The sequence below is a fragment of the Corvus brachyrhynchos genome, unplaced genomic scaffold (assembly GCF_000691975.1).
Source record: "Corvus brachyrhynchos isolate BGI_N302 unplaced genomic scaffold, ASM69197v1 scaffold59, whole genome shotgun sequence".
Lineage (NCBI taxonomy): Eukaryota > Metazoa > Chordata > Aves > Passeriformes > Corvidae > Corvus > Corvus brachyrhynchos.
This window is the reverse complement of record NW_008246054.1, coordinates 3,804,612-3,817,490: the sequence shown is the minus strand read 5'-3', so window position 1 is coordinate 3,817,490 and position 12,879 is coordinate 3,804,612. Positions and strand designations below refer to the sequence as shown.

Below are 12,879 nucleotides of genomic sequence, written 5' to 3'. Positions count from 1 at the left end.
ACCCCCCCAAAAACCCACCCCCTGCCTCTTGCCCCCTGTGTGGCTGCTCAGGCTCCGGCGTGTCCCCGCTGCTCCGGGCTGCTTTTCCCTCCCAGCCTCGATGCATTTTGTGGTTGTCACTGTGGTTTCCCCCCTGTTGGCTCCAATCTAGATTCAAACGTAACCAGGTCTACTTACCAGACAGACCATGACGACAGAGACCTGGAGCCCAGGCTCACCTCCAGGGAATTCCTTCTGGAGAACGCCATCACGGACAAGCTGCTGGACAAGACCTCGGACTCCAAGGAGCTGGTGCTCAACATGACCATGAACAGCATCTTTGCCCAGGGAGACCCGATCAACTCGGTGGGGTCACCCATTGACAGCCTCTACGTGGACTACGAGGACACCGATGGCCTCATGACCTACTCGGTCAACAGCACCTACATGGAGCTGAGCAACGGCAAAGCCACCAACACTTCTGCAGAGACACCGTTTTCAAACGCCACCGTCACCATGAGCAGCCCTCAAGGGAACAGAACCCACAAAGCAAGGTAGGAGACGTGCCTTTAATTACAGTAAATCCAATTTATTGCTGTTCTCGACCCGTAATAGCCCTGTGCTCCATGCACTGTTTCCATTTCTTTGGAAGCAGGAGGTAAGTCGGGGGTGGGATGGTGAAAACTCTCTGTTGGGAGTTAATTTGGAAGGAAGGGCCAGAGGTTTGGGAGCAGAAAGTCATGAGAGCATTTAAGCAAGAGGAAAACTCAGTGTCCCCCTTGGTGGGCCTCGGTTGGGAAGTCCAAGCTGATATTTGTCAGCTGAGACCTTGCTCTCTGCTGTCACAGCTTCTTGTCAGAGCCATGGCCATAAAGAATCCTCTTCCTTCTGCCTTCTCTTGACGTCCTGCTCCCATTCCCCAGCCCCTTGCTCCGAGTTCTGATGCAGCAGAAGTTGGTCCTGGCCCCTTTTCACCCACCCTGTTGAGTGCCACCCACGATCCTCCTCACTTGGGATGGCAGGAATATGCTTCCAGCAGCTCCCAGGCATGGCCCTGCCCGGGAGCTGCTGGAGAGGCAGAGCAGGACACTGGGAGCTCCACTGTAGGTCCTGCAGGAACTGCCTGGGTTTGTTGCCTCAGCAGCTGCAGAAGCAGCACAGGGAGTCACAGTTTGGGCAGCAATATCCAAAGCTCTGCAGGAGCAGCTCAGTGACTGATACTGGGACCATCACTTCAGGACTCCTTTAGATGGCTGGTTTGAGTGGGAGTGGGGAGGTAAAGAAAGGCTTAATATAGATTTAGCAGCAGGTTTTGTTCTGGGGGAGGATGGAAGGAAGTCTTGGGATAGTGCTGATCCCCAAGCCTGTATCTATCCCCTTTGAGATGTCCCAGGGCTCTCTGGGGAGCAGCCTCGATTCCCAGCTTGGAGCTCATTCCCAGTGTGGGCCCATGGGGACTGAGATGGGGCCAGTGCTCAGAGCAGCAATCACAGAATCACAGAATGAACGAGGTTGGAAAAGACCTTTGAGATCACCAAGTCCAACCTATGACCCAACACCTCCTCATCACCTAAACCATGGCACTGAGGGCCACAGCCAGGCTTTTTTCAAACACATCCAGGGACAGTGACTCCACCCCCTCCCTGGGCAGACAATTCCAATGCCCAATCAGTCTTCCAGTGAAGAATTTTTTCTTAACATCTAGCCTAAAAATTAGCCCTCCAGTTAGTCTCCAAGTAGTCCTCCTTCATGGTCAGCCACACACGAGAGCACTCTCTGGGCAGCCTGAGCTGACACGGGGCCTTGGGAGCATCCAAGTCCCAGAGCCAGGCTGTGGATTTGGGTCCCATTGTGCAGACCCACGGCACCCCAGCCCCGTGTCAGCCTCCTCCTGGATCTGTAAAACATGGGATAAGGTGCTGAGCTTGAGGAGATGCAAAGCCCTGAGCAGATGCTCCCTCAGGTTAGAGTCAGCTGGATTTACCCACAACTGCCACTATGTTATGCTAAAGACACTCATGCTAAAGAAAATGGCCATGAAGCCAAATGGATCAACAAACTTCTCAATGATAAGAACATGAAAACGTTGCCAAGGGCGTGAATCTATCATCTCTCCTCGTGGCTTGGCTTGGGAGTGCTGCCTTCAGCTGCCAAAGCAAGCATTTCATCCGTCCTCTGATGGAGAGGGCAGTGCCTTCAGCTCCCCTTACCCTACCCTGGGGCAACGAAGGCCCTGCCCTGCCCCTTGGGGCTCCCCCAGGCCCCATCACACTCCCTCAGCTGCCACCCTGTACCCCAAAGCTCTACCCCAGCAGCTGTGAAATGGGGGCAGTGCTTTCCTACCTCCTGGGAATACAGGGAGCTTTAGACCTTGGAGCAGCTTGGCTCTTACAGGGCAATCACAAAATACTTTTGGTGGCTCCAGTGCAGCTTTTTTGGATGCCTAAAAGCTCCTTGCAGTGTCCCTGGCTGCCTATCCATTGATAACAGTGATTTAAACCCCTTCAGGAATGACACCCAGCACTGACATCCTTTTCCACCTATGCTTCCCTTGGTTTTGTTCTACAGTGTCCCCTCTTCTTGCCCCTTGCTCTCTCTGGAACAAAACACAAACTTTTCAGATCAAAACATTGATTTCCAAACTAGTTTTGCACCAGCCAAAAGGCTGAGAGATGCTCAGGTCCTTTCTGGCTCCATCCTTTGCTGGTGGGGGGCTGAAAAGCCAGCGCAGGCAGACTGGGGGCAGTTGGGGTGCCTCTGTTTGGAGACAAAAAAAAAGAGAGAGGAAGAGAAGAAGGTAACAAAACAACTTGCGCCTGACTTCCAGAGGGTGGGGTGGGATGGGTCAGGACATCCTGGTTGTCCCCAGGCCTTTATTTACTTCTAGTTTATTTATCAAGCCCAGCTGCTGTTGTAACACTGATCACTGACCTGTATCTCCTGGGTGGGAAGGAGGGATGAGGAGCTCCAGCTCAGCTCCCTGAGGTCAGGATTAACGCTCCTGCTGGCAGCAGCACGGTGGGATAAAGCCCGTACTGACAGTGGAATGTGGGGTTTGGTGTGCCCTGGGCTGGAGCTCTGGGGACTGGAGCTGTCCCATCAGGAGGGAGGGAGCTGGAGGGGACAGCCAGAACTGTGCTGGAGGAAACAGGGATGGGACACAAGGAATATCTCTTGTCCTGGTGTGGGGCAGAGTGAGGGATTCCCATCCTTGGGAAAGGCCAAGGTCCTGTGGGCCCAGTTTGTTATTGGGATCAGCCTAGTTCTGGGGGCAGGAGCTTGGACTTGAGACCTCCCAAATCCTTCCCAAGATCAGTTTGGGATGGATTGTGGCTTTTTGTTCATTTTCATTCCCTGTCAGTGAACAGGCAAGGGAAGCTCAGCTCTTTGGAGCCAGTCTGTCCATGTGGGACAGTGCTGGTTAGAGGTGGAGGAGTTTATTTCTTACTGAACTGTTGTAGTGTGGGTGGAGGCACCCAGTTCCAGGAGCACCTTACACCAGTGTGGGGTGTCCTATTTCCTCTCTGGAAACAAACTGGGGTGGGTGAGTGGCTCTTGTGATGCTTTTCCTCTCCTGGAGCAGCTAAAAACCTTTCTGGGGTGTGCTGGGACAGATCCAGGCACCCTCCAGCCTTCATCCCAGTGTGCAGCCGTGCAACAGGAGCCATGAGTTTGCCCCTTTACTTAGAAATAAAAACTGAAATAAAATGCAGAAATGGGAGCCAGGGACTGTGGATGTTGATCTGTGGTGTTTGCCTGCGTTTGTCAGGGTTATTCCTCTACTATGGGAACTGTTTTGGGAAAAGGGGCAGCCCAGACCTCAGTTAGGGGTCGGGGACTGGTGCTCATTTTTGGTGCTGTTTCTTGCTTGAGAAGCAGATTAAAAGCTCAGGCAGGGAAGCAAATGCATGACTTTATTATTTAGCTCCTAATAAAGAGGAAAAATAAAATTTAAAAAAAAAGGGAAAATGCCCCCAGTTTTGTTGGACAATGGGCTGCATTTAGAGGAGAACAAAGTGACAGTTCTGTCTTTGCTGGAAATGAGCTGGACGCTGCCCTGTGCCCAAACGTCTGATTCCTCTGGAAAGGTCTTGTCCCTGGGACCTTGTTATGCATAGAAGCTCTTTATTCAGGATCACATACATTAAAGGGACACTGTTGAAAGATTTACTGTCCTCAGATGTGGGATAAAGCTTATTTTGAAGATTTTTCTCCTTTTCAAGGGAGAGGAGTCCTGGTCACAGGATAACTTGGTGTTTACTTGGTGCCTCTGAAAGCAGGGAATAGACTGGAGGATCTGGGTTATATTTCCAGGTGAATTAAAGTACAAAAAGCAGATATTGGCTATGTTTTAACGACAATTGTCATTTGTGAGCCCTCTCCTGGCGGGGTGGCAGCTGGTGGCACACGGCAGGGATCAGGAGCTGCTGTGGGTCCCCAGGCAGAGCTGCTGTGGCAGATAAAACACTATTTATAGTGAGCTGAGGTTGTTATTTTTCCACCAAAAAAAAGAGAAAAAAAATAGTCACATTCATTTCAGTTCCATTTCAAGCGCAGGAAGCGACCATTTGCCAAACTGACAGAGGCAAAATCAACAGGGAAAATGAGATTGTTGTTGTTTTTAATCCTTCTGGAGGCTCAGTGCTGGCGGTGGAAGGAGGGTGGGTCGGAAAGGAAACGGCTGGATTCTCAACAGTGTCCTTTTAAAGGTTGATTTGATAGGCTGGACCTCAACTTTTTCTTACAAACAACTAAATAAGGCAATTTCAGAGCTTCTGCTGCCTAGAAATCATACAAGCTGCATATCCTGCCAGGCCAGAGACAACTGGATGTGAGGATACAACCTTGTGCACTATTCCAGTGTAGCTGTTTCGAGGGTTTGGACAAAGGTATGAGAACAGAACCGAAGCCTTTTGTTGTAAAGGTGCAGTATCCCTGAGGTGTGACCCCCTCCCAGCACGGGGAGCAGCTGCAATTCTTGGTTGGATGAATGCTTTTTCTCACACCAGGCTGACTCTGTTACTCCTCTCCCCGTGGCATTTTGTGTTTGAGCACAGCGTGGATCTGAGAGATGCAAATTCCCCACCTGACATCAAGAGAAATAAATCAGACTAAAACCAGAGTGGCAAAATCAGTGGGCTTTGAGCTCCGAAACTCCAGTGCCACGTGCTGGCTTTTGGAGATTGGAGTAGCCAAAATCTGTGCTGCACTGAGCAGCACGAGTGGGTTTGCCCAGCCCTGGAGACACAGGGGAGGAGATACTGCACCTTTAGTCACTGTGTGCCGAGGGCCAGGTGTATTTGAGCAGAAAATGCAAACTTTGTTAAATTCTGAACTGTTTCTACTTGTGGGTATTTTTATCCCATTCTCTCTATTTCTAGACAGTGGAAGCTCTGCCTCTAACCGGGCTGGGGATTCTACTTGGGGCTCAGGACAGGTATGTTGTGAAACTAAAAAAAATTAAAAATTGATTCAAACAAACGAACCTCCCAAAAAATCAGAACAACCAAACCCAACCAAAGCCAAACCGAGCACATCCCCTCCCAAACCCGAACCCAACCGAACTGCAGCCAGATGTGTGTGTCTGTCGTGGGCTGTCACCGCTCGCCTTGTAAATGCCTTTTTTGTTTTGTTTTTTTTTGTTTTGTTTTGTTTTGTTTCTTTCTTTTCTTTTCTTTTCTTTTTTTCTGTCTGCTTATCGCTAGAAACAGATTGAAGTTGTTAAGAAAGGGCCAAGGTGTGAGTGCTGCTGACATGTACAGGTGGAAGCTTTCCTCCCATGAACCCTGCAGCTCTACATGCACCACAGGTAGTTATAAGAAGCAGCCAAATTCTGCACAGCCTGCTGAAACCACCTGGTGTGTGAGTCCATTTTATGTCTGTTAGGGATGGGAAGGACCTGCTGGTGTTTAGGGGATCTCGTGATCTCTGCTTTAGCACGACCCCAGCTCTGCTGTGCCCGGGGTGGGGAGAGGAGCTGGGGGCTGAGCATGCAAAGCCCACCGACCTCTCAGGTGTGTTGAGGACCAGGAGTTGGTGCCCAGCGTGTCCATCATCCCTCAAAACACCCTCCCTTTGGGAAGCTCTGAGCGCTGCCTTCACTTCCCATCACTTTGTGTCCCCAGGATCCCCAAAGCTGTGCTGAGCCTCCTTTTTTTTTTCCCCCCTTCCTCACCTCTTTGACAGCTTCAAGGGGTTTGAACAGCTCAGCTGCTTCCCTGCAGAGGGAAATTTGGAAGATTGTTCAGCTCTGGCAGGAAACACAATAGCATTTGGCTTTTTGATTGTGTTTTGTTTCTCCCACTCCTTCAACACTCGAGCCTGAGCTTGGCTGCGAGGGTGTAAATCTGGAACAGGGACAGAGATGCCAGGGATATCAAAACTGAGCCTCTATTCTTCAGGCAGAATTTCCCTCTTTTTGCAGAAATTCCTCCCTTTTTGCCCCCTGAAAAGCTTCAAGGCACCTGATCTCCTCCCTCACCCTTTGGTTAGGGGGTCCTGGCCCCTGCCCATCCCCTGGGACGAATCAGGCGTCTGGGTCATGCACTTGTCTGTGCTGCCCCTGAAATTATCCAGATCCCGCAGTGCTTCTGGAATTAAAAAGAGGGAAAGGAGGGGGAGAGAGGAGTTTACAGTCTCAGGGACATCTCTTAAAAGATCAAACGCGAGGATTTTACATTTTAAGCATTTGCTCTTGTCCAGCAGCCTCATGCCTGCAGCAGGAGCTTTGCGAGCTGCCCCTTTCCCCAAGATCCCGTCATCCATGTGTTCTGGGACATTTTTGACTTCTTTGATCCCCTCTGAAACAAATTTCTCCCTTGGCTGGGCCAGCCTGCTCTGCCCTGGTTTGCAGCAAGCCGGGAGAGGTTTAACTCAAATTTCTCCTTCCTCACTGCCTTTTCTCACTGACATATCGCAGAGAGGCAAGGCCGTGTCAAGAGCTGTAGATCTTTTTTTAGTTTCATGTAAACCATATGTTCCCCAGAGCTGCAATTCTTGTTACCTGCAGCCAGAGCAGCCTCCTGGTCCCCAGCCAGGTCCCAGAATGGACTTCCCAACATTTACTCTGGCACGGGAGGCTGCGGGGGAAAAGGTCTCGCTCTGACGACACCAGCTGCCGCTGCCTTGGAGGGGGAGCAGGAGGGGCAGGGCCTTCCTTGCCAAACCTCCAGGATCCCTGCCTTGGCCCGGAATTCTGTCTGTCGCCTCCACCCACAAGCCTGGCAGGGTGGGAGCTGCCGAGCAGACTCGTGGCCCTGAGTATTTCCTATAAAAATGTGTTAGTCATATATTGGTTTTGGTGGCAAGCCCTGGCAGGGGTGGCCATGCCCTCCTCTGAGCTGGCCAAACTCAACCACACTGCTCAGATTGGCGGGGGGGCCAGTGTGATCCTCCCCTCCCAGCAGCAGCCATCCCGCGGGACAGAAAGCCCAGCTCGCCGCTTTCCAGCGGGAGGAAGTTTTGAGAAATGCAGCTAAAAACAGAAAAACCAAAAAAAAAACCCAACCCAGTTTGGATGTCCAACTCACCAAGCGTCCTGCTGTGTGTGTGTGTTCTCTCTGACCCCAGGAGTGATGTCCACATATGCGATGTGTGTTCGCTATGATGGGATCGAGGTGGACGATACGTACTGTGATGCCATGACCCGGCCCGAGCCCATCCATGAGTTCTGTGCTGGGAGAGAGTGCCAGCCAAGGTACCGCCACACCAGGGCACTCCTGGAGTCTCTGTGCTTTCTCTGTGCTGGATGTCTTCAGGGGAGGGTTGGTGTGGATTTGGGGGGGCAGCAGGGATGGCCCATAGCACCCCCATCCCTCCTCCCTTAGCTCCATCTGGGATGCAGCAAGAATTTCCTCCCGAGTGCTTCAGCTCAAGCTGCCAGCTTAAAACTTCCATAAATCCGGGCAGAGCTGGCACCTGGGGCTCCCAGCAAGTCCAGCTTCGAGCAGTGCAGGATCATCCTGCCCTGCCTGGCACGGGGAGAACGTGTGAGAACTGGGTGGAGGGGCTGGGCTTGCAAACTGTGCCAGAAATCCAGCCCTGTGATCCCTTCAGCATCCCAAACATCACTGAGGTTTACTTGTGTTGGGGCAAGAGCTGGTGCGGAGGGGAACTTGTGCTGGAAGTCCTTTGGAAAGTTTTCCTTCTGATCCAAACAGTGACCACAGTCCGGAGCCAGGCTGTCCGGAGCCACACTGTCCAGAGCCACACTGTCCAGCTCTGGACAACTCCACTGCTGCTGTGGAGGTTGGAAGTTTGCAGGTCACAGAGGGTTGGGCGGGACAGACCCCTGTCTGGCAGAGGGAGGGGATTGTTCCGCTCTGGTCTGCGCTGGAGCAGCCTCTCCTCAAGTCCTCTGTGAAATTTTGGGTGCTAGCATAGAAGAAAGTGATACAGAAAGGCTGTGAAGGTGGTGAAGGGTGGAGAGGGGTCGTACAAAGAGCAGCTGAGGTCACTTGGCTTGTTCAGCCTGGAGGAGGCTGAGAGACCTCATTGCACCCTACAGGTTCCTCACAAGGGGTCATGGAGGGGCAGCACCAATCTCTTCTCTCCAGTGACCAATGTCAGGACCCAGGGAATGGCTGGAGCTGTGTCAGGGAGTTTAGGGTGGATATCAGGGAAAGGTTCTTCCCCCAGAGGGTGCTGGGCACTGCCCAGGCTCCCCAGGGAATGGGCACAGCCCCGAGGCTGCCAGAGCTCCAGGAGCATTTGGACAATGCTCCCAGGCACAGGGTGGGGTTTTTGGGGTGTCTGTGCAGGGCCAGGAGCTGGACTCGATGATCCCTGTGGGTCCCTTCCACCCCAGGGTATTCTATTCCACGACTGTGATGGTGTCAGACTATGGGAGGAGTAAAGGGAGGAGTAAATCCAGGGATCCATGTCCTGGAGTGGTGTGAACAGGGCAAAGCAAGAGCCCAGTGATGCCAGGGACCAGGGATGGCTCCTGGAGAGCGCTTGGGTGACTGCCTTCTACTCTTCATGGAGTAGAAGATCTCCTGGAAACTCTCATGTCAGGTCTGAGAGCTAGAGCAGGCTGCAGCTGAGGCAAGAGAAACACGGGGAGGTGAATGCTGCAGGGAACACACCCACCCTGGGCACCACAGGCACTGGGAGCTCTGTTTGCTGTCATTTTTTAGAACAAGCATTTGGTACTTTTCATGCTTAGATTCTCCAATTAGTCTGTCCTAAAGCTGTCCCTCCTTCTGGCTGGGCTGTCCCAGCTCCAGGGGCTTGCGCTGTGAGGAGCTGCTCTGTGATTTACCAGTGACTGCAACTGGGCAGCACTGGGAACTCATGGGGTAGCCACCAGCACTTGGGCAGGCAGGAAGATGCTTGGGCTGGCAACGCTTTCCTAAGAGAAAACGTTAATTTTGCGGGATGAATTTAGGTGACATCTCCAAATGTGTGACATCTCCCTACGGCTGCTTGTTGTGCCTGGAGCCCCACATGGGGTGTGAGGCCTGGGGGCAGCCGGGGCTGGGGCTCTCCTGCTCGGAGAACAGCAGCAGTGGGGACCTGGGGGCTGCCCACACCCACAGGAGCTGGGAATTCTGATCCATTCAGATTTTTAGCTCATTCTTGAATTGCTGTAATGTTGCCGTACTGCACAAAACTTGTCCTTTTATGACTTTTTCCTTGGATTGCAAGCTGCTCCTCTCTTGTCAGGACAGAGGTGGCAGGGGACAGTAAAGGACAGGCAGTGCTTGGAGCAGATCCCAGCTCTTCCAGCCTGTCAGATGTGCTTAGCAGAGCCAGACTGATGGTGCGACATGAACGTGTGTCCCACCAGGGCTCAGGCAGCTCTGTGTGACATTATTGCTGGCATCTGCAGGGTGATGGATGCTGTGTCCTCTCCCTACTTCAGCTGAGCAGGCAAAAAGGGAGGTCAAACATGGGCAAAAAGCCTGACAGAGAAATGTGCAGGCAGAGCCCGCGGTGACAAACGCTCTCTTGTCACCGAGGACACTGGGCCAGGCCCTGCCGTGCCACCCTTCCTCCTGACAAGCTGGTTTCAGCTGCAGGCATGAACTGGGGTCTGCAGGGTGAGCCCAACATATGCTGTTGCTTCCCACCCCTTGGGAAAAGCTCTCGTGTGTTGGCAGCTCACTCACTGCAGCACCTCCCTGCAGCCAGGCGCAGGCAGGGTTTTCACAGAATCACAGAATGAACGAGGCTGGAAAAGACCTTTGAGATCACCAAGTCCAACCTATGACCCAACACCTCCTCATCACCTAAACCATGGCACTGAGGACCACAGCCAGGCTTTTTTCAAACACGTCCAGGGATGGTGACTCCACCCCCTCCCTGGGCAGACAATTCCAGTGCCCAATCACTCTTCCAGTGAAGAATTTTTCCTGATGTCTGACCTAAACTTCCCCTGGTGCAGCTTAAGACTGTGTCCTCTTGTCCTGTCACTGCTGCCTGGGAGAAGAGACCGACCCCCACCTGGCTACAGCCACCTTTCAGGGAGTTGTAGAGAGTGATAAGGTCACCCCTGAGCCTCCTTTTATCCAGGCTGAACAAACCCAGCTCCCTCAGCCATTCTTGTGTTCCAAGCCCCCCACCAGCCTTGTTGCCCTCCTCTGGATGCGTTCGAGCATCTCAATGTCCTTCCTGAACTGGGGGCCCAGAACTGGACACAACACTCGAGGTGTGGCCTCACCAGTGCTGAGTACAGGGAAAGAATGACTTCCCTGGTCCTGCTGGCCACACTATTCCAGAAGAATAGAGAGACCAGGTGCCACTGGCCTTCTTGGCCACCTGGGCTCACTGCTGTCTCATGTTCAGTCAGTTGTTGACCAGCACCCCCAGGTCCCTTTCTGCCTGGGCACTGTCCAGCCACTCTGCCCGCAGCCTGTAGCGCTGCAGGGGTTGTTGAGGCCAAAGTGCAGGACCTGGCACTTTCCCATGGGATGCTCCAGCCGGGTGATGGCCTCTGTTCCCTGCACAGGTGGGAGACGAGCAGCTGGAGCGAGTGCTCCCGGACCTGCGGGGAGGGGTACCAGTTCCGCATCGTGCGCTGCTGGAAGATGATCTCGCCGGGCTTCGACAGCTCCGTGTACAGCGACCTGTGCGAGTCCGCCGACATCGCCCGGCCCGACGAGCGCAAGGTCTGCAAGAACCCAGCCTGCGGGCCCCAGTGGGAGATGTCCGAGTGGTCCGAGGTGAGTCCTGCTGGCCCGCCTGGGCTTCTCCCTTTTCCGATTTATCCTCATCCGTAGCCATCCGTAGCCATTGGCCTGTCAGGACACGCTGATTGCAGTCCCTGCCTGTGGATCAATGTGCATCAGTATTTTTCTCCCTAAAATGAAGCCCTGGCTCCTGTTCAGGATGGGAGGCCACTGCCATTGGTCACTCACAGGTAGGGCAGGAGCCCACGGCTCACATCGTCCCAGCTCAACTTCCTTGGCAGCCTCTTCAAACCCAGCGTGCCAGGAAGGCGATCCCAACTCACACATGAATTACATTGCTATAAATGTCCCTTCCTCACCTCCAACTCCTCTGCACCACAAACAGAATGAAACCTTCTCCTAGCTGTGCCTTAAGCCAGTCCCCAAAGCTGCTGGGAGATAGTTTGAGGAGGCGCAGTGCTGCCCCTGTTCCAGCTCATTGGTTTGCTTGGGAAAACCCGTGGAAAGGGTTTGTGCCCCGGAATCCCTTTCCAGGCACGGACAGTGCTCCAGCACATCCCTTCCAAACACAAACCCATGGAAACAACCAAACCAGTGCTGCTTCCTCGGGGTGCCTCTTCCCAAATCAAGCACAGACCTCATCTAAGCAAGAGCAGATGAGCTCTCTGTGGGTGCCAACCTGCCCCATGGTTTGCATCACGAGGAATATGACTCTTCCTCCTGGGAAGCTCCCAAAAACTCTTCTTAGTCATAATTTAAATGTCTCCATTCCCCTGCAAGCTGGTGTGCATCATTTCCCTGGAGCTGACGGAGGGGCTGGTGCATTCTCTGGTGGTGCAGGATGTTTTGACTTTCCCAGCTGGTAGAGAGGAGCTCCCCGAGCACGTGCTGGAGCGTTATTTTGTCCGGCGTAGCAAGCTGGAGTGGTTCATTTTACAGAAATCTGTATTCTCCTCCAGCATTTGTCAGGGACAGATTGCTTGAGACAGTGCTGGAGTGGATTGTTCTTAGCCAGCAGCAAAGCTAATCTCCTTTGGATCCCATCAGAGGTGGGGTGCCAAGTTGGCTGGGGAAATAGGCATTAAAAAAAGCGCATTTCAGGGCTCTGAGGATTAACATCTCGGCACGGTGCGTCTGGGCCCAGCTCTGTTGACACTTTTCCCTGCTTTACGTTATGCACGGAGCAAATGTAATGTGTATGTGAGACTGTAGTAACTCAAATCCAGTTCTAAATAATGTCACCGGGCTGCACGGTGCCAAATTTATCCACAGCATAAAAATCTCGGTTGTGCGGTTGGGGTGGGGGGAAAACATTCTCCGAAGAGGTGGAAAGGAGCTGGCTGCTCCTGGGAAGGAGGCGAAGTCTCCCCCTTTCTGTAAGTGACAGTTTAACCTGCTCAGCTCCGAGCAGGCATTCCGGGAGTTTCCATCCTCTGGCATCACCTGTCCGAGAGCACCGGGCACGATGCAGCGCTCCTGCACCTCCAGCTGCTCTGGGGGTTTGGGGAAGAGTCATTTATGCATTTGCAGTGCGTGCTTTTAGAGTTTTATGTTAAAATGTGCAAAAACCAGCCCCGAAGCCAGCAGCTCGCAGCTGCCGCTGTCCCCCGTCCCCTCCCGGCTGACGCTGTCCCCTGTCCCCTCCCGGCAGTGCTCGGCCCGCTGCGGGGAGCGGAGCGTGGTGACCAGGGACATCCGCTGCTCGGAGGAGGAGAAGCTCTGCGATGCCAGCGCCCGGCCCCTGGCCGCGAAGAAATGCACGGGGCCA

At 53.2% G+C, this 12,879-nt stretch overlaps 1 protein-coding gene across 1 annotated transcript in view; it reads left to right on the top strand.

The window, feature by feature from the left end:
- ADAMTSL2 (ADAMTS like 2) overlaps positions 1-12,879 on the top strand; it is a 26,459-nt gene that overhangs the window by 8,634 nt on the left and 4,946 nt on the right. Inside the window, exons 10-14 of the mRNA XM_017745407.1 lie at positions 152-533; positions 5,685-5,788; positions 7,549-7,675; positions 10,931-11,144; positions 12,763-12,879. Coding sequence (XP_017600896.1) covers positions 152-533; positions 5,685-5,788; positions 7,549-7,675; positions 10,931-11,144; positions 12,763-12,879 — 944 coding nt within the window. The remainder of the gene's footprint in view (positions 1-151; positions 534-5,684; positions 5,789-7,548; positions 7,676-10,930; positions 11,145-12,762) is intronic.